The sequence below is a fragment of the Pomacea canaliculata genome, linkage group LG3, assembly GCF_003073045.1.
Source record: "Pomacea canaliculata isolate SZHN2017 linkage group LG3, ASM307304v1, whole genome shotgun sequence".
Taxonomy (NCBI): Eukaryota; Metazoa; Mollusca; class Gastropoda; order Architaenioglossa; family Ampullariidae; genus Pomacea; species Pomacea canaliculata.
The window spans coordinates 34,200,212-34,222,566 of NC_037592.1; the positions used below are offsets into that span (position 1 = coordinate 34,200,212).

Here is a 22,355-nt window from a genome sequence, read left to right on the forward strand (position 1 = left end):
TCTAAATATTTGTGTAAAAAATAGTATATTTATATACTACTTGTGTAAAGTGTAGCCACAGGCAGTAAGCCATATATGCACAAAGGAGAATGAGTTACTAAAGATGCTTGCAGCTTTTGATCTTTATGAATAAAAAAAAAACAGAAGGAAAGAAATACTGCAAATTTCACATTTACGTTTCCTGTACTGGATCAAAAGTGGTTCTACAACCCTTCTCCAGGGGTTACACTGGCAGCCAGTTCAAACTTGCATTCATTACAAGATGTCAAGCAACATTATTAATGCCTTGCTCCAGGATGCTTGTAATACTGATGCTCGACCAACACAGTAGCTCTCTTATAATATGCATGTGCCAACCTCTCTGTGCTGCACATCAGATGAGAAATTAAACAGAGCTTCTCTGGCCCCACCATTTGAAATTCTGGGCCCCTTTCTCTTCAAACTGAGTATGTCCTCAGAACTCTTCTTCATCCATGCACTTTGTTCATGTTTTCTATAGTGTCATCCATTTACTGTTGTTTGCATTTTTTTTTTCATTGTATGGTTAACTGTCAGCTCATTTGTAGTCTTTAGTGCACAACATGTTGAGCTCAACTTCACATGGAGAAATGGGGTCTACAAATTCTATGATTATCTTGATAAAATACACTATAATTAAGTTACAAAGATGGACATATATTTTAAGCTGGGTTTTTTTTTTCCACTTCATGGGATGTCAGTTTACTTACTCCCTACAATAAATAACATCTTTGTAATACATGTACTTAATTGCACACTAATGCAGAAACTTTCTTCATTGATGAAGTATCTACAAGATAGGAATTATCACAGAGTACAAATGATAAGTTTGCTGCATGACTGTTTAATTGATGGTCCATATTTCAAAAACATGATTATCATATAAACAAAAAAAGACTGAGCTAATAACACAAGAAGAAATCCCCTGACAATCACCAACAGACTTTAAAATGTCTTGCAAAGGTCAAGAGGGGATAAAAACCACTGAAGGCACATAAGATTCAATTTTTCTGCTATCCTTTGTCCGTGATAATGGATAGCACTCTTTACAAGCAACATATAATTCACAAGAAAACAAAGGCACCCTACTATTCAATAAGCCATTCACCTGGTGTAACATGAATGCAAAACATAAACATGAGTGGCACTTCATGCAAAGTGCAGTAGATGAATAACGGGAGCTAAAGCTGATAATGTCTTAACCTGACAAAATCCTAATTTTTCACTTTTTTTTATCCAGGCATTGTTTCATGTGAAATATCTCTCTTTTTACCTTTGAGCAGGTCTTCTCAGGGTTACATAACTCATGTTACTTCAGTCACGGAGCTGGAATTTCACCCACAGACCATCACGGCTAGTGATGCGACCAAACTCAAAACTCCGGGGCGGATACTAAAACAAGCAATGAGAAACACCCAGTGTGGAAAACAAGCAAATGGGAAGCCATCTAGTTTGGGAATGTGAGAAAAGACTGAACGTGTGTTGAACAGTATGTATGAATATCTGTGTGCAGTGCATTTGTACATGAGCATTTTCCCCTTTTTATGGCCAGTGACAACAGCGTCATGTTCTCCTGAAGACCCCTGGAAAAATGTCTTACTAGTGGAAATAAGACTGTCGAAGTTTGAACTGCTGCCTCTTTGATAACCAGCAATTAATACTTGTTATCAATTGGTTAAAACCACACCTGAGCTGACAATCAAACTCATGACTCACCACTGATTTCTCACACAGCACTGGAGTGGCTCGCTGTAGGATAGCTGCCAGAGCCATGCGGATCTCCAGCTGTGCCAGTCTCATGCCGATACAGTTGCGGGGTCCCAGCCCAAAAGGCAAAAAGCTGCATGGATGTCTGGTTGCACGTGCCTCAGGTGTGTGTCTGCAAAGCAAACAATATAAATAATAGATGGGTATATATGTATAAGTTGAAAGTAAAAGATGGCTGCATATTTAAAGGTAAACAATCACATGAATGGAGATGACCAAAGGCTGGGAGAAAAGGATGAATGTTATGTAGGAAAGAAGACGTTGTAGAGACTGTTTCCTACCTCTCTGGATCATACTTGGTTGGATTAGGCCAAATCTGAGGGTCATTATGGATGGCATGAGCTGGGAAAAAAATAAGCATTCCTTCAGGTACCTTGCAACCTTCCACTTCTGTATCCTCAGCACACTGCCTGTCAACGCTAAGATAGCACAAGTGCAACTGATGTTATTCAAAGACGGAAAAGTGACCACAGCTTAACAGTAGCACCAATGTAGACTGTACAAGTCATTCACCTTTGCTGCAGAATATATTCAATGCAAACCACCTATATAAAGGTCCAGAACCCATCAGTGTATGACCATATACATATAGAGTGTGACTATATACATATAGCATGACTATATAGAGTGTGACTATAGTATACACATAGTGTATCATCATATACAGAGTGTATGACCATATGCTTATAGTGTATGACTACATACATGAGAAATGAGAACAGAACCAGCAATCTTTTCTCAATTGCTGTATCTTCATTCTTTTATCATGTCACACTCAATGAATAGTTGCATTAATGGTGCAAGTTCATGAACTGTGGCCAATGCTTAAATAATAATGACTTCATGATTTTTTTAAAGTCAAATAGTGACTGTTCCTTGGGTGATAGAGGGCTGTTGAAAGTGGTGATTTTTTGAGACAGTGAGGGGGAACTTAAACTCTTAATTTTTACTTCATAATGGGAAGCAATAGTCTGACCCAGGGATAAGCGGTCCCCGTTACCCAAATGGTCATGCTTCGTAATTACTTCCACTTGGCATGACAAGTACTGTCACCTCCTTTTGCCAGCTTTGAACCATTCTTTCCAACCACAAGGTAGAAATTCTGCCTGTAAGTTGCCCCCACCCCCAATTCCAAAAAGCCCAACAGCCCCCAAGCCAACAATTACTAGTTAACAGAAAAGAAGAATAAGAACAAAGCAGATTTAGATTATCCTGGCTGGAAACTGATTGTAGCACTCACACAAATCCTGGAGTAAACATCCTCAAGGCCTCATTCAGGCACATGTCGAGGTACACCAGCTCATTTGCAGTAGTGTAATCAGCAAGTTTCTGAAAAAGAACTTTATTTCACAAATCTGCTTCTTGGCTGAACTAGATGCAATGTGTCATATTCACGCAAATTTTTTTTAAACATTCTCTTCTTCTGACAGCTTGCATAAACTTCTCATTGCTATACACTGTTAAAACAATTTTTAATTTGTTTTGTAAAACTCTGAGCACCTGTCTCTCCCAAACGTGTATCAAATGGATAGCAGAAAATGCATATTTACTCAGCAGGCAAGATACTTTAAACTGAAACAAGACAGCCCTCTAAACGTCAAAGAAATGAAGGAGTAATTTCCTAAACATTAATGATACTCCAATGTCCTACAAACTACATACTCTCAAATTTTATGACCATATATAGTGTACCTGAAAATTATTATTACATTTCTCATTCAACAAATCAAATATCAAACTGTAAGAGATTCCCATAGTTGAAAGGGTTTATCCTTAAATCTCCAGCTGGACTTCACATTTTCTGTAGCAAAGAGTGTGTAGGTGAAGAAAATGATTCAAATAAAAGGACAACTCCTATTACCTTTCCCAGTTTCTCATCAACTTCTTGTTGTGCTTTGCGAAGACATTCAGGATTAGCAGCCAAACAAAACAAGGTATAGGACATTGCAGTGGAGACTGTATCAAAACCAGCAAATAGAAACACTAGGGAATTGCTGTGAATTTCATCTCGTGTCAAACCTGTAAGATAACACTAGGCATATCAGCAATGTTTGCCTTCAGACTCATTTCCTTCCAATCTCCATAAGGATAGTTATGATATAATTTTTTTTCTATCAAACTGAAATATACTTAACTGTACATCAAACAATTCTTTTTCCTTGTCTTCATGTTAATCCCTACCATTACACAAATTTCTACATTTAAAAAAAACTCAAAATGTTACTTGGGCTCTGAATTTTATGTAAAAATGATTAACCCACATCAAAATAACCTGATCTGACCTCAGCTGCAGTATTACACTCAAGCACTTTTCAAGGCTAACCATTTTTACATAAAACTCTGAGGCCTAATAAGCACTGAGGATTAACAGCAAGAAGGTTAAGCCCTTTCTTCATGGCCTGTCAGCTGAAGATTCGAATTACCTTTGCGTGTCCATTGAGTGGAAGTGTGCAGTTGTGATCTGTGGTCAATTTCAGCATCGATCTCATGCTGCTTTTCCAGTTCTTTCTCAGCATCTACAAGCAGCTGAAGGAAGTCACTGAATTTCTGGGGGCAAATAATATTCATTCTAGATACAGATCTCAGACTGAGGTTTTGTAACAGGAATAAAGAACAATATTTTTCATATCAATGATAAGCTTCTTTTAAAATAAACTTATCAGTATTGTCTTTGATCATGGTGTTTCATAATGATCATTGAAACCCAATGTCACCTCATGACCATGCTCCATGTTCCATTCAATCCTAAATATTGGCTGAGGGTTAGGGTTAGGGTTAGGGTTAGACGCAGACAAAGATCATCAAAGTGTGAACACATATCACCATCTTGTGAGTGGCAGCAAGATGTATCATTTTCTGTAAAAATGATAAGCACTCAATTTTGCAACAACAGAACAGGCAGAAAAGTTCTTGTGTTGTGTGAGGACAAAGGTTACCATGACTTTGGGTGATTCTTCCTATGTACCAGTTAGACATTTTAAGCTACTTTCATCAGATAAAGCTGTCAACAAGCAAGGCAAAGAGAAACTTCATTTCTTTAACCATAACACCGCTAAACATTTGGGTGTGTAGGTTTGTGGAAATAAATGTTAACAATAATTTATTTTGATCTCTTTTAGTGACCTTTTCAACATTCAATGTTAATTAGCATATGATTATGAATTCTCCCTTTTGGAATATTATACATTTTTCTGCTTCTCTTGTTAACTGCCTGGCAGCAAAATTTTTACATGCCATTTTCTTGTAAGACAAGAAAGTCGTGTCAAGCTGTCTCAAGTATGACAATCTCTATCCTCTATCTCTATCCTATGCTGGAAGGGTTAACATACAATGCTCTTATCCTTTACTGGTCCCTAGACTGCCTGCTAACTCATTCACTATTACATGCAACACAGCACCTCTACTTTGTAGCCAAACCTCTTTCTCCTTGAGCCTCTCTTTTAAAGCACTTTCTGTGACATCGTAAAAAAAGTCTGTGGTCTCTTTTGGAGATAGTGTCAGACCAATTCTGAAGAACAATGGCACCAAAAATGGAAATGTCACTGAAAGAAATGGAAAGCTTATAAATTTCTTAAAGCCAAAATAGCAACCCAGACATTTAATTGCCTGTTTCCTTGTTCACTACTACGCTTGAGGGATATGCAAATTAGTGTTACAAACTACAGACAAAACAAGTTTCAATTTGAAACAATAGTTATTATCTTCAGCAGATGTTTAATATCTGAAGTACATTCAAAAGATTTTACCATGTTACAGCCTGTTCTTTCATTGTTGAAATTTATAAACTGTTTATTTCTTTAATTTTCCTTTTTCATAGGCTGAAATCAAATGGGGACACTAGGCATGACTGTATTACCAAGAATTGGTATTAGCCATTGTCTTCCAAACAGCAAGTCATGGGCATGGCGAATAAATGGATCTTTAGGATTCTTCACAGAGTCCACCTGAAGTCCAAAAGCTGCACCAGCAAAGACATCCATGGCAAAACTGCTACAGAATCTGCAAATAAAGTTAGCAACAATGTCACTTGTCACTAGCTGCCCTACCTGGTCATTCTGTAACTGATATTTCTTATTTTATATAATTAGAATGTGCTTACAGATATGTGTATTTTTAATTTCTTTTCATCCAGTAATTTAATCCAGCATTAGAATAAAAAGGTCAGTGGTCTAAAAAGGTTTGAGTCTTGCAATAGACTGAGCAGACTGCTTTTTTATTTTAAAGACTAGGTCTCAGACTCACTCTTTTAATTCAACCATCTCTCCTTGCTTGGCTTTCACAGTCACATTGTCAGCAAGGTTAAGTACCACTCTCTCTATGGCAGGAGCCATCTGTGGTGATGATGATAATAACAATAACAACAAAGATAATCATTATCTTCTTCTCCTTAATACAGCCCCAAAAGAGGGAATATTTGCTATCACCTGTCAGCCCATCTGTATAATATTATTTATCGAAATAAACATAATATGTGAAAATGCTAGAGCTTCAACCCCAAGTCTATCTTCCTATCATTATAACAGTCGCTACACTTCTTACTAATACACCTTATAAATTATAGTATGTTAAATGGGTAAAATACTTTAGAGCTAGCATTATTTTGGTCATCTGGCAAGTACTTTATGGATAATAATAATAAATGCTAAATTTATGTAGCACATACTCACTCCTAAGGAGCATGACCTTAGCAGTTATAAGAACAAGAATGAGACATGGACAACATTTAAGGGACAGAAGAACAAGCAAACACATTAACAATGGAAGGATAAACAACAATAATAATGATGAATAAAAGACAAATACCAAAAAATATAAAGAGGATCTAAGTAACAAGGACTGAGCATATCATGGTTTTGGCAAAGGAAGATGAGTAGGGAAGTAGCACAAGCAGAAAGGCTGGGAAGGGTGTGAAAAAGGATTAGCATTGTGTGGACTGTTGTAAGGAGTAATGCTTAAGGAAGAGGTGTGTATTCAGTGCACATTTAAAGGATTCAATAGTGGGTAGGTGGTGGATATGGAAAGGAAGAGAGTTCCATTGTTTTGCTGCACAGTAACTAAAAATCATGTGACTATGTGTCATTGATAACAACTTTTAAAGGCTACCTTTAAAAAAAAAAATTCTACCACATACAAAAGGGATAGGTGAAACCAAAACCCAATCTTTCCAACTCATCATATGGTCAGCACAAAATGTGCATACAATCAAAGTAAGTCTGGAGACAATCCATTCAAAGTGCAGTTATAGGTAAGCTACAAAAAATAACAAATTTAAAGATAACAAGACTGTATTTAGAGTTTTAAAAATCTATGCTAAATGTGGAATATACCTTTTTGAGTTTGCCAGAACTGAATGTGGGCGAAAGTATGCCACGAACATGCTTCCAGTGGTCACCTCTCAGTGCCAGTAAATTTCCACTCCATGGTTTAAACTTGAATGCTTCTTGTGGCTGTAGAATCAATTTATATTCAAGTCATATTTTAAGTATAAACTCATCTTTTATAGAAGACAACACACATGACAAAAAATGCTAAGCTTGACTGTTAAAATATTTTCATCAGCTGACATGATAGTTATTTACACTAGCTTCATTTTTTAGCTTTAAACATAAAATGCTTAAAATTAAAATGTGCAGAGCAGACATCTGCAACTATGCGTACTTATAAATTTAGTGGATCACTGCTGGTGTAAGTGGCAGACATGTTTGTGTGTTGGTACAAAAGTAAAAACACACAAATCAAACTGAAGGAGTAAATCCACCATGCTTTTTTTTGTTTGTGACAAATGCTAGGAGAGATCTCGAAAAAGAGTTGAAATCATAACTTAACCAGTCTGTTGGGAAACTGTGAGAACTTTTTAATTGCAATATCTTTGATTATGTCAAGGTCACTGATCACCAGACCTGGTCCCCCTGGCAAGAAGATACTGTAAAAAGAATGTAAGGATTTGATTTACTGTTTCTGTTCCTGGTCATGTGAAAAGAATTCTGTACACACGTTGGCACTTCTCTCATGATACCAGTATCACATCCTCAATATGCAGATGTAATGTGCAGCATGCAAAATAATGTTTTCTACCAAACACCATAATGAGCAATGTGTCAAAACCCTTCTCTCTCTCTCTCACATACACACAAACACACACACATAAGTATATTTCTTATATTATGAGATCTAGCAAGTCCTACTGCCATTTCAATAGACTATATATGTTTCTTTTGAGCATGTAATTTTTTTTGTACATTCTACCGAAAACAAAATGTATAATTAACTCTAAAATTTTATATTTGGAAGACTTGCTATTGCATCACAGATGAAAATCCTTCTGCCCCTCTACTAAAGAACGGACCAAAGAATCACTAAAAAAGGTTTCAGAGAGAAAGGAGGGCTAGACACCTACATAAACACAAAGCCTTACTAAAACCATACATTAACCCCTTAGAAATTCTTGCATCCAAGCAGTAGGAATCTATCGTTCATATCATTTTCACACTGGTAGATTAATTTGTACTGGATTGTGAACTCATTATGGTTTTTCAAAGACATTCTGAAGGCAACCTTATGAGAAGCACAAAAATAATCAGACTTCTGCTTATTAGATCCATTCCTTGACAGGAACTGGGGTGAGGAAAGAAGCATTTGCAGTCTGGATTAAAATTTTTCAAATGAACTGTGCAAGCTGGGAGCAACTTTTGGCTACATGTACTTCCTCCTACATGGCATTCTATAGACAACACATTTACGTGTTATGCTATGTGTGTCTGTGTATATGAATACATTTTGTGTGTGTGTGTGTGTGTTTTTTGTAAAGCACCATGAGCTTACCCACAGGTCTGAGAAATGGTGCTATATAAATTAACTTTATTATTATTAAATGACATTAACACATACCCATATATCTTTCCATACTGCTTGTTCCAAATTGGAAAGCTTTCAGCAAATCCCTGAAAAAGTATACATTAGAAGTGTAACCTGTTTACACGATCAATTGACTATGGCTTGTTGTTATGCACATTTATTTCTACATAAAGTGAATGTGTATATGTATATACAATTATCAAAATCAGTATATATACCATACAAGCTTTCCACTGTTTATTTAAGATATGTTACCAAGAACAAAACTGCCCCTTCTCATAATAGTCTACATCTTGCTAATTGCTTATAATGTAATATAGTTTTCTCAAAAGTACTCAGCAAGCTTACACACCTGCCTGATCATGGTCAACATATTCCCAAACAGAGGAATGGGCATCGGACCAGGAACACCCATCCGTTTAAATGTCATCAGCACTTGACAAGAGCGCCTGAACAAGACCACACGTATTAATGGGACGCACATGTGAACTTCACTACTGATTCACAAAACCTAATAATGCAATCTGTCTTATATGTCTTTGAAATTTATAGCAAATAAAGATACTTATAATTAACCCAACTACTGTACGTAGTACTCACCAAAGCCATAATACTGCAAGTGTTACGACACCAACAACCAGACAAGTGGTCAGTGAGACCCAGCCTGCTTCTGTATCTGTCATAATGTATGATCTGGACTGCCACAAAAATTATGCAGTTATAACTGCACCTGACAGTAAAAATGAGAACATAAACATTTAAAAGTTATTCAAATGCTTTATTGTGATTGCTAAAATGACATGAACAGGTGACAAACTGCAATTAATTTCTTTAAAGTGCTTAGAGAAAAAATTTCATAAAGGTTTTAAAATTTCACTTTAGTGCCTGTAAAGTGCGAGTACTATATAACACCTTTTTTGTTGGATACAAATATAATTATAATTTCTGCTCATGACCACAATTACTTTGAATGACAAAATTTAACACTAGTGTGAATGGAAGTCGACCCATTTTCATATCCAAACATTATTTTACTGGTTTGGTTTCTGGAAACATGACCACATAAATAAGCCTCAGTAGATGAATACACAGGGATGACGTTTCGTTGCTCTGATAAAATCCTACGAATTCGTCTTACCGAGGAAACAAATTGGTGTAATAATGTGTATATATCGAGTTGAAAGTCGAGTGATTTTTTTTTTTTTTTTCAAAAGTAAGTATACAAATATATAAGTAAACAAATAGAGTTTGCACTGCAAACTGATATAAGGAAAAAAGTACCTTTGTGTATGTCACCTGTCCAACTCCGAAATGCGTGCTACCGTGACAAAATATACCGGCTACATCTCAGTTAACGGTACCTTTATAGTAGCTAGCATATAAGTACACAAGAACCCAAAGTAATGACCTGAATGTGTCAATGGTTGCGCAAACGCACGAACGACCTACTTCGACGCTGCGCCCGGTGGTGTAGTGGCTACGACACTCGCTTGTCGCCAGCTAGCTGTGCAGTGAGAGGCCAGGGTTCAGATCTCGTCTCGGAACACTTTCTGTGTGTGACCAGGTGTGGCCTCGGGGTTTTTCCCCGAGTACGCCTGTTATAACACCCGCTCTCCCCTCGACATAGCGCGGAATCACCTCTTGATCGAAGTACTTGCCAACAACCATCAACTATACTTAATTTACTATAGCATATATATATGCTGGATCAGCGACACCATGTTCTGCCCTGTTCGTGGATCATTCACGCTCATTTACTTTCCAGTTCTCTCCGATAATCTTTAAATAACTTTAAGAGATATTGATTTTCTTATCTGCCGTATTATTTTTATTGGTCAGCTATATATATCATCGGCAGTCTAGCCAGTCGATCGATGTGTGATCGATCAGTCGTCTGTCGAAGGATCTGCACGAGTACGAATCGTAGTCTGTCATGACGTTCTATGCAGTACGTGCATATGTAGGTATAATCTGCAAGAGGTATGCAAGTTAAATGTTGTCCCTGCCGAAAAGGCGAATGACAACAATTATTGGCCTCCCCATTAAGGATTCTAAACACAATATACACACGAACTTGTATTACGGGACTCCTGGCAGCCGATTTTTTCCAGTTTTTTTTTTTCAGTTTAAAACGAGGCAGGTGTGTACAAAGTTTCCGGTTTATTCACGCTTCAGATTAACTACTATTAAAAAAAAAACAAAAACAAAACTCATGTTCGTACAAAGCTTCCGGTTTAGTCACATTCTTTGTTTAGGTTCACCGAGACTAACAGTGTAGAATTTCGCAAGCGGCTAAGCATGGTCTTGGCAGACAGACGGCAATCCACCTATAAACATCCTTGATATAAATGTACAGCAACAATGAAAGCGCAGCAGAAATATATCTCTGCACGATCGTTAAATTGTGGATTGCACGAAAAGTTGCATGCCTGTCAGTACCGATTTTATCCACAATTGTTTATCAGTACAACGGCTATATATTGTTGCAAAAGACCTCATGACAGCAAATATAAGTATCATATATCGCAATGATAGGCAAATAATTGTATTTCAGTTGCAAAAACATAAGCATTGATCATCATTAATGCTGTACTGTACGTCCTGCTTGCTAAGAAACACAATATTTGTTGTGTGTGCCATGAAAAAGTGTCATGTATGCATTTGTGTAGAGCCATTGCAATTTACATGCAGTGCTTTGTGATGTGTGAATTCTGCCAAATGAAGGTGAATTCTTCCAGGTTTGACAATAATTGACCACTAATGCAGAAGAGGTTGTTGTGGCTGTGGTATTTCAACAGCTTCATATGCTGTTATTTTGAAGTTTTCTTCCTCACAAACTACTGCATGTATCCATCTCTTTATTCTTTAGTTTGTCCATTCATCTTCATCATCTGAAAAATTAAACTTCATTCTTTCCTGTAAAGGACTGAACAAGAGGCAAAATTGAAATGAATGCTGCCATTTACAACGTCTACAAATACTACACTCAAGGGGCATAATCTGACATTTCCCACTTTCCCTCACCAATGCCTCAAAAATGAAAGGTTGTTGAGGTAATCTTCATACAACTAGCTTTATATAATTGCTTAAAATGAAAAAGACGACAATCTGAGGAACTGAGTCTCCTTTATTGAAGTCAATTCTTTAGCAAAACACTTCAGGACAAGAAGCACTAATAAAATTTATTGCATACTATGCATGACTATACTAGTTCCACATACAATTCATAAACAAGTAAAAATCTAAAAAATGAAAAGGTAAAGTTTGTTTTATTGATAACAACAGTTATTATTATCCTGGATAGTACTATCATCAACAAAACCAAAAGATGATTAAAGTTGATAAATCCATCTTAATTAGTATGCCTTCATTATTAAATTTCGGTGAACTGATTGCCCAGAGGTAGAAATACAATAATATCACCATGACTCTGTATCCCCTGCTTGGCTCACAGATGATCAGTTAACTTCTAGAATGAGGCTATTGCCAGAACAGCTTCTGGTTTAGCGAACGACGACAATGGGTATGTCAGCAGAGTCTACGAGAGTAACAACAATAGTCAGGAGGTGATTTATGCTGTTGCGTGGAATGATATGCCACTGTACAAATGTCAAATGTTTTGGTGTAAGCTCTTTTTTTATTTGCTTCCACGGGCAGGTATATCAAAAGAGCAAGACGAGTGGTGTGCGCTCTCATTGATGCTATAGGCCTTCAGACAAAAGTTTAAATCTGTTGATAGCCAAGATATGTTTGAAAGTAATTGACTGTCAATTACTAGCAGCAGAGAACTTAACAAGAGGCTGAGCGGTTGGTCTCATCATACAGTCAGCCATCCACCTATACATGACCGTGACATCACAGACTAAAATGAGAGTATCACACTGTATGGTTAACTAAAATATGGAAGATGATCAATTGTGATTCACAGTAACATAGTCACATGCTAGAAAGAGCCTGATGGACTTTTTGAAATTTCATAACTGCACAAGAGTTTTATACCTGACACACATCTCCAAAGAATAAAAATGAATTTAAAAAAAAAGGCACAGGAAAATTAAAACACCTGATATTGGGCACATAAATCCATGTCTTCTGTCAAATTGTGTTTCTGATGATCTGTTACAATCAGCTATTTAATTTAAGAGGATTAACCCTTCACATCTCTTACAGTCACGAGAAAAAACACAAGCACATGTTCTACATCAAATACCTGGCACAATACAAATACATGAAGAAGCTTTATGTGTCATTTACGTCTGCAGTTTTCAGTATGATTAACCTTTGTTTTGGCTGATTACTCCAAGCCATATTGGTCATGGCTACTTAATGAAGCCCCTGGATCCTGCATGAGACTTCTGATATTTCTCCTGAGGACAGTGTTTTCACAAGATAATCCATTAACTCAGTCACGGATCTGGAATTTCACCCACAGACCATCACTGCTAGTAATACGACCAGACAGAAAACTACTGGGAGGATACTGCAACAAGAAATAAACCATTCATTGAAAACAGATAATTTGAAAGAAACAAAACTCAGAAAGTGTGCAGTATATGCATTCATGAGCAAGTGACAAGCATGTGTGTGCACGTGAGCGCACATATGCACATTTGCCCCATGAAGTGATCACAAGGACTTTTCCCCAATTTATATTTGAAAGGGATATGATAAATATTTTCCCAATGCTTCAATATTTAAAACTGATTGTAATGTTAGGTTGAAGAATATTAGAACAATATTGTTTCCTGTTGCATCGTAAATTTTGCAGAACGAATTAGGCCAAATATGACTTTTCAGTCTATTAGCAAATGATCCATTACTCACCACTGACTTCTCACACAGCACGGGAGTGACTCTTTGTAAGACAGCTGCCAGAGCCATGCGAAGCTCCAGCTGTGCCCAGTCTCATGCCGATACAGTTGCGGGGGCCAATGCCAAAAGGCAAGAAGCTGCATGGATGCCGGGCTGCACGTGCCTCGGGTGTATGTCTGCCAAAGGAAAAATTTTGGGGCAAAAGATGTGATAAATCATACCTATCTGATCTGACAATAAAAATGTAACTAAATAAGGAAAACAAAAATCAAAAGATAACAAGGGGACTAAATGGAAGTAAAGATCGAACAGTAGTGGGGAAGAGGGGGATATTGAACCAGGAAATGAGAAGAGAAAAACCCCACATCCACAAGGGAGAAAAGGTGAGTGGGGAGATGGATCTGCCTGGTACAAAGTCCTTTAATGTAACTATTTCTTACCTTTCTGGGTCATACTTGGTGGGGTTAGGCCAGATCTCAGGATCATTATGGATGGCATACCATGGGAATATAACTCTTGTACCCTTAGGCACCTTGTAAACCTCCTACTTCAGTATCCTCAATACTCTCCCTGTCTGTGCTGATAAAACATGGGTATACTAGTAAAAACAAAGTAACATGAGCATTACAATTCTCCCATAAACTGGCACAAATCAGTGATTTTGATTATGTCCACCAAGTATTTGCATACATTGCTTATGCCTTCAAGAGAAAATAAAAATAAAAATGATGTCGTCTCTCAATAATTAACACTTAAATGTTTATGCTGTAAGCTACAACTCTTAAAAAGTCTGCGACAGTATACACAAGTAATCCAAAAGCACATATAGCCTAGAACTTTCTCACCCACATATTATGTCTCAGTTATGTTTCTCTTTCTTATTCATTTATTCAGTATGGGAAAAATAGTAGGAGAGAATACTGCAGAGATTTTAGCTGTACTGTTCAAAAGTCATTAGAAAATCTAAGGAATGTCATCAAAAAAAAAAAAAAAAAACAACTACTGCCTTGTCACTGAAGTCTCACTGATTGTTTCATTTTGGCTTACTTACAAAAATGCTGGAGTAAACATTCTCATTGCTTCATTTAGGCACATGTCAAGGTACACCAGTTCGTTTGCAGTAGAATAATCAGCAGGTTTCTGAAATGAACATTTTGAGCTTATTCTCTTTTAATTGTAAGGGAATTGATCAAAAGAATTATAATTTGTAATGAATATATATCTGCTTCCTTTATGGAACTGTTCCTAACGTAATGAAACATTTTCAAACTTTCGAAGTAATAAAAAGTAGATTTGTCTCTAACATTTCCTCACTTTAAAGTAGCTTAAAGCATTTACAAACACTGAGTATACATAAATTTTTTTGAATGGAAAAGAGCTTTGTCACCTTCCCAAGCTTCTCATCAACTTCCTGCTGTGCCTTGTGAAGACATTCCGGATTGGCCGCCAGGCAAAACAAGGTGTAGGACATTGCCGTAGAAACAGTTTCATAACCACCAACAAAAAAGAGTAGGACATTGCTGTTAATTTCATCTGGTGTCAGACCTGCATGAAAATGCTGAAAGTGAGTGATCTTATTTTTTTTTTTGCAACCATTTTTCACAATTAATCTTAGTACTAATTAAGGTTGATCATTATGAAGTCTTTATTTTTTAAAGTGAGCATTACCTTTGTGAGTTTGCTGGGAAGAAGTGTGTAGATGTGATCTGTGGTCAATCTCAGCATCAATTTCTTGTTGTGTCTCTTGTTCTTTCTCTGCTTCTACAAGCAGCTGAAGAAAGTCACCAAATTTCTGGAAAAAATTTAGTTTCACGTTGTCAACCACACTATAAATCAAGTACAGAACACATGTCTGCCACCCTACCCCAAGACAGATCTCAGACAGTAAAACAGATAATCTTTGTCAAAGAGATACTAAACCAACAAAATATTGATGGAAACATAACTAATATTGAACTTTTAAATTGTTTTCCTTGCAGAAACAGCTCCACTGAGTTAGTAGTTCAACTGTCCTATATGTCAACCCTCAATCTGTGTATGCCTGTCTCCACTCCCTCCCTTGGCTTTCGATCATGCCCTTGATACGTCCATAACCTCAGATATAACATATGCCAGCATTGTTCTCAAAATTGCAAAATAGAAATTGATACAAATATGTTCTTCTGTTATGATTCAAAACTTTCTCATCAAGAACAAAGAGAAAATATTCATGGAAAGACCCGTGTACTACTACTGCTGAAACAACAATTGCTAAATCTGAGATAATAGTTAACAAAATAAAGAAGAGTAAATAATAGCTTTATGGCTTAACTGCATGGATGGTTATTAATGAATGGACAGTCTGTGCATTTACTGTCTTATAAAGAAATGTCTATCTAGTACATAGAAGGTCTCATGGATCAATTTACTGGTAGTCAAGGATTTAGAACCCACAGATAAGGGAGACGAATTCATTTGGTTGAAGAGCAAATTGTGCAGTATGTGACTCCCATGTTCATGCCATCTAGTGATGTAGAACAGGGGTAGGCAAAGTACGGCTTTTACAGCTTTAAATTTACAAAATTCGGTAAGTGAATGCCTATATCAATAGGTTTGTTGTTTAGTCAACCTGGCGTGGGCTTTTGGTATTTTACTGGCATTTCACCGCAGAGCTTACAATTTTGAGACCAGCTTGCTAAAAGAAAACTTTGCCCACCCATAATGTAAAAGAAGATTTCATAAAAAATAATTATTATCTCAAGCCCTCTACCCTCTTCATTTCACAGACTACAAGGAACTGAAGATACATATACTTTTGGTCTTTTGTGCTACAGTCCATAACATTCTCTTCTTCCCACTCTACATACAAACCTCTGTCTCTTGCCGCCTTTCCTTTAGAGCGGCCTCTGTGGCATTGTAGAAAAAGTCTGAGGACTCTTTTGGAAAATATGTCAAACCAATCTTGGACAGCAGTATTGCCAGAAATGGCAAAGTCACTAGAAAAATGTCATCAAAATTTTGGTAACTTTCTAATTCAGAACATAGTAGTACTCTTATGAATTAAACGACATGCTGTTTTCATTATGAAGCCCATACATTTTCTATCAGGTCCCTGCAATCTAAAGTTTTTTGAAATAATTGCTATTGAAGTGACAGTCATCACCAAATGACAAACTTAACATACCTCTACAAGAGCTAATTTAGGTGTAATTATGTAAAAAAATTAAAAACAACAATAACATGTCATCTAATGTTATATATATAAAACATATATTTTTATTGATACGTAATCAACATTGCCCATAATTAAGGTTGCCAATGTGTGGTTCCCAAACCTATGAAAAAAAAGTTAAATGAAAATCTATCGGTCAAAAGATGTTACCATACAATGCCTGTAGCCATTGTCTCCCAAAGATCACATTGTAAGCATGGTAAACAAATGGATCTTTAGGGTCCTTCAATGAATCCACCTGAATTCCAAACACTACACCGGCAATAACATCCATGGCGAAACATCCACAAAATCTGCAGGTAAAATCAAAGATAGAGTAAATCTACTTAGTTGTCACACTGTACAGCAGTTTTTTGGATCTGCTTTTTTCATGTAGCGACAGGCAAAATTGTTTACATAAATTTACATTCAAGTGCAGGCATGCCTCTACTCCAGTGTGTGAATGCAACAAAAGTCAAACTACAGATCAGGACAGTTATAAGAAATGTTCCACCTCTGATTTCAATTGCCGTTCTTTTTGCACTTCACACTCAATCATCCAGTATATGTGAGAATGAATATATGTTAAACAATATGGAGTGTTTGGAACATACTAAGCAAATGGTTGTATTTTTCTCTGAAGACTATTTTGATTTCTGTATGCAATAGGTATTAGACTCACTCTTTCAATTCAATCATTTCTCCAGTCTTGGCTTTTTCTGTTACATTGCTGACAAGGTTAGATGCTACTCTTTCTATTGCAGGTATCATCTGAAAAGAAAACCAAACTGCTGTCATCATTTAATAATCTCAGTTATTAGCACCATTACATCTTATCATAAAATGCATGTGTGACAGCTGTCAGCTGTGGACATTATTTCTTGTACAATGAATGTTACTAGCTATAGTAGCAGTGTTGACAACTTCAGTTATTTATGGTCCAAGATGCAGTCAAGCAGCTGATAAAGTGACTGGATATTTTTATTATGTAGTAATCTGGATTTCAATAGTCTAAAACTCGTCTTTAAACCAGTTGTGTTCTATCTGGTTAAGTATTGTTTAGTATCAGTATGTATCACTAGCTGTGAACCTTTGATGGTGTAAAGATAGTAGGTAGTAATTTTGCAATATTTCATCTTGTAAATCTGAAATTATATATGAATTACTAATTAAAATTAACATGGTAATAAGAGTATGTTTTATTTTCTACACATGAGTCATGAAAAAATAACAACAGTGAAGGCTTATTTTCATTTGTGGAAACAGGCAACAATAAATGCCAAGATGCAAAGAAAACATTTACAGTGAATGTTTGTGTCTGGAAATACAGATCAAATTTACCAGGAGCTGGCTATTACCTTTTTGAGTTTGCCAGAACTGAAGGTTGGAGAAAGTACTCCGCGCACATGTTTCCACTGGTCATCTCTTAATGCAAGTAAATTGGTATTCCATGGCTTGATCTTGAATGCTGTTGGTATCTAAAGAACACCAGCGGAAACAGACTTGATGAAGATCATTTTGCATTTACTAAATAGGGAGTGTTAATACTCAGCTCATTAGCCCAGTCAGCAGCCATTTGAACAACGGATAATTAAATCTTGCTCAGCCATTTCACTACTGTTTAAGGTATTTTGGGTTCTTCCCAAGTGTGGTTTGAGTTATTGGGTAGAACCTCAGCAGTACAGGACAGATCTCAAGGGTCTGTATTAGGGGTGATTTTAAGCAGATGTGGTGATGATTGTAAATATTCAATTGTGAAAGCATGTTGAGCAGAATTCTAGCATAATTTCCCTCCCTGTGACCTCACCAACCAGATATACTACTTCACTACTAAAATCAAGCAAAGATACCATCTTAAAACTACAGCAGTAACCATCAAGTTCTACATTTGCAACAAAAAGAAAAGCAAGCAATCTCCTCGACAAAACTGAAATTATAGTTTTACCTGTCTGTTGGGAAATGATTGAAACTTTTTGATTGCAACCTCTTTGATCAAATCAAGGTCGCTGATTATTAGAACTGGTGCCATAGGCATGAAGATACTGTAATAAAAATGTAAAAAATGTTGAATTCTCATCATGTGGTCATGTGAAACAATTGACCTTATGACTTTTCACCCTGCAATGAGGTCTGTGCAGTCACTGCAGCATTTAAATCGTAATTACTACCTAAAACTAAAATGTATTTTTTTATATTTTGGAAAATAATAAAATAACATTTACTTGTAGCCATGACCAGTTTAAAAACATTTTACACACTTTATGATTTCACAACTTTAATTTAAAATCATACAATGTGATAGAACTGGCTATATAGCCAGTACCCATATACCATATTGTCTGAGTTGTTGCCCCTATCACATGTTTGTCATGTACACAAAAATGTACCACAAAACCTGACAGTTATTTATAAATACTACTCTGTGTGTGTATACATATATCAAGCTGCATAAACATTAATACATACCCATAAATTTTGCCATACTGTTTGTTCCAGAATGGAAAGATGTCAACAAGTCCCTGATGAAAACCAAATAAGAAGGTAATAGTGTATAGGCTTAATTCAAAGTCAGTTATCTTTATGATAAATGATAAATGATGTACACAGATATATTGCTACTGCCATCATCTTTAATTTTTACTTGCTTTTTTATATTATGATAAGTGTCACACCAGCAAGCTCTACTGTTCACAGCTGACCTTGTGCTTATCTCACAAAAACTTTTTGCATAATAAAGTCAAAAACTTGATACATCTCTCTTGATACATCAAATGCTTTTCTAATATCAAATATCGTCAACCATTTCCTCCCATGATCAATATGTTAACTGTATAGGGCACCTTTTTCACTTCAGTCAACATCCTGTTAATATCACAAACTGTGTTATGTGCAGGTCATTACAGCTGATGAGCAGTCAGCAAGCTCACATACCTTTCTGATCATGGTAAACATGTTTCCAAAAACAGGAACAGGCGTCGGACCTGGGACACCCATCCGTTTAAAAGTCATCAGAACTTGACAAGAGCGCCTAAGCAAAACAATACATAAGTATGGAGCTAGTTTAATATCAAAATTACTCCTAAGATACAATTTACAAAAATTTATAGGTTTCTTACCCAATTCACATCAATCCTCACCAAAGCCAGACTAAGAAAATGTGTTTGGCCTATTCAGCAGCAATACTCACCAAAGCCATACTGCTACGAGCGTTCCAACACCAACAACCAGACAAGTGGTCAGTGACAACCACCCTGCTTCTGTATCTGTCATAGTGTGTGCTCAAGACTGCCCCAGGAGCTTGGTATGGTGTGCAGTGGAAAACACAAGTGCCTCTTGTAGCTATAATGGAAAGAAACAGGGAGACACGTTTAGGATTGTGTTTTTATATGCTTGGATATGTGACAGCATGATAATATTAGTTTCTTAGCATCACTATTATTTATAAAATGACATATTTCTGTAAAAAGTTTGGGCAAAACATTTAAATCTTTATTTTACCTCCATCATTGTTGACTCTTATAAATATTTAGTTACCATCTTTGATAACATCTGTCGACTATATGTCTGAATCTTGTTGGTGATAGTGTTTGTCCCACGCCATGTCTCAGATCCATATAGAAGTACTGACTTTACATTTGCTTTAAAGATGAGTATCTTGGTATATGGAAGAATAATGCCTGTGATGGATACATACTGATGTTGGTCTTGTGAGGATGTAATTATGTAACAGGGAAGATGAGGGTTGCTTGCCCAGTCACACCACAATACTAAACACAAATCAATACAGTCCTCGGTTTCTCATGCCAGTTAATTGTTCCGGCTTTGGTGAAACGCTCACAAGAGAAATCCTTAAAGTTTCGGTGAATAATGCTCTCACCTCTACAACTCTCTCAGACTGACCCTTGTCCGGTTGGTTGGTTTATTTAGCAGGAATGTGGTTCAACCCTGCAGCGATTTTGCACTATGGGGGGGGGGGAAAGGAAGGGGGGGCGAGGAGCATCCGGGAAAAAACCCAGCGCTGTGGACAGGTATCCCATACATAGGTGTCCCAAGACAAGATCTGAACCCTGAGCCGCTCACTGCAGTGGTGACAAGCGATGATGTAACCATTACACTACCGCGCGCCCCCTATATAGCCATTGTCCCTTCTCGCTTCGCCCTTTTATTCCTCCTACCCCGAATATTCTATAATCTACCCTGTTGCCACGGTGTCCCCCTCTCTCTATACCAAACCCAACAGAGGTCACTGGGAAAACCAGGGGAGGCAGGGTCACTGCATATATATATATAGCAGGAATGGGTGTGTCTTTCTATAGTGCACTACAACAGGCTGCCCTGTACAGATCTGTACGTGGCTGTCAGCCAGAAATGGAATGAAAGTAAACACGCTTTAGAAACAGCACACCGACCGCTCTCCAAATAGGCCAGGTGCACCATTCAGACACTGGTTTAAAAAAAAAAAAACCTGCCTGCTGCCAAAGGCTCCATATCCTACTAAACTGTGCATTTAGCGCGCGACTAAATATAGCCTTACCTTGACCTGCTTTGTCAAGTACGCTCGCACCGATTGTCCGATTGAGCTGACAGAATGCGAAAACTAAATTAACTCAAGGCTGTGGAAGCCAATCACAACATGACAACCCACAGGCCACGGCATGTAATTTCATGCATACCTGTACCAATAACTGTGTTATTATTGAATACCTGTACACACGTCACGTGCATACAACACATACCTGATCTCAGACTCGGGCCTGGGTGGACAAAACATCTGTAGTTGATCTATTGCTAGTGCTAATTAAACTGTTTTGTGGCTGACTACAGGTAAGTGTTTAGCATCCCGCTAGCGTGACTGTGCACCCAGCCCCAGGTCTTTGCACAATCAAAAGTTTCCAAATTTACCTGGAATTAGAATCCTTCTGGTACATCACGTATATATATCCTTCACAGCAGTAATTTCTCCAAGAAAACGTATGTGTAAATATATATATACTAGACTTACCTCGGTAAGCAGGTAACCTGTCGGTCGGTTGCTAACAAGTTCACTTTGCAGCAAACTGCCAATGGCCCATTAAAAACACAAGCTGTCTTCCTCGACGGGAGCGTGCAAGGACTCAGGGCTGTTTGAACTGCGTGCCTGAGTCATATATAGGGCTAAATGAGACCTTCACCTTGATCACACTTCACCCTGGGTCTTGTAGAAACTGTCGACAGACGGTGAAGTGGGGGAGTGATGACTGTACGGTGTTTGTGGTTTGAGGAAAATGAGGTCGCTGGCTGCTCTCGATCTGTGGCATCAGCCAACACCCATAACTTCTACAAGTCAGTACACGTGTACTATTAGTTAATGTTGATTAGTCAGACTCGAACCCATACAATTAACTTGTCTTTTGTTTTGTTTGTTTTTTGTAGTAAAAACATTCTCCTTTTTAAATAGGCATGAATGGGCAATGAACAATACCAACAATATAACTTTATTACGTATCTATCAACAGATGCCCATTATCAGGGGTTGGAAGCGAGTGGGTGGGGAATCGGTATTTCATGCCGAGCCAGCAACTATAAGACAATACCGAGGCATAGCAGCCAGTCCTGTAAATCGATGGCACATGCAGAGAAAGATTAGCGTGCGCGAGACGAGATCTGAACCCAGGACAGCCAACCCTCACTGTATTGGTGACAGCCGCTATAAACCGAGCCCCGAGGGAGCGGA

The 22,355-nt window shown here is 37.3% G+C and overlaps 1 protein-coding gene and 1 pseudogene across 6 annotated transcripts; both read right to left on the minus strand.

Moving 5' to 3' along the window:
- Positions 1–842: 842 nt before the first annotated feature.
- LOC112558553 (cytochrome P450 3A24-like) lies at positions 843–10,338 on the minus strand. 6 transcript variants are annotated; one of them, XM_025229064.1, is made up of 15 exons: positions 10,049–10,338; positions 9,241–9,338; positions 8,993–9,089; positions 8,674–8,726; positions 7,612–7,708; positions 7,113–7,232; positions 6,028–6,116; positions 5,642–5,784; positions 5,203–5,327; positions 4,209–4,332; positions 3,647–3,804; positions 3,026–3,114; positions 2,067–2,204; positions 1,735–1,897; positions 843–1,410 (listed from the first exon to the last, which is right to left on the minus strand). In XM_025229064.1, exons 2-15 carry the CDS (start codon positions 9,321–9,323, stop codon positions 1,333–1,335), a joined length of 1,557 nt encoding a protein of 518 aa, XP_025084849.1. In that variant the 5' UTR covers positions 9,324–9,338; positions 10,049–10,338; the 3' UTR covers positions 843–1,332. The 6 variants fall into 6 exon arrangements, with proteins under 6 accessions (XP_025084849.1, XP_025084848.1, XP_025084847.1 ...); XM_025229063.1 differs by having other exon boundaries at positions 9,241–9,333; positions 9,922–10,338; XM_025229062.1 differs by having other exon boundaries at positions 9,922–10,338.
- A 1,411-nt stretch (positions 10,339–11,749) lies between these two features.
- LOC112558558 lies at positions 11,750–22,026 on the minus strand (annotated as a pseudogene).
- Positions 22,027–22,355: the final 329 nt, after the last annotated feature.

Coding starts and splice junctions, on each gene's coding strand:
- LOC112558553 (XM_025229064.1), bottom strand. CDS start 9,323: ATGACAGATACAGAAGCAGGCTGGGTCTCACTGACCACTTGTCTGGTT. Junction 7,233..7,611: donor CACAGTTTCCCAACAGACTG/GTTAAGTTATGA, acceptor TTGATTCTACAG/CCACAAGAAGCATTCAAGTT. Junction 2,205..3,025: donor ATGTTTACTCCAGGATTTGT/GTGAGTGCTACA, acceptor GTGCTATCTTAG/CGTTGACAGGCAGTGTGCTG.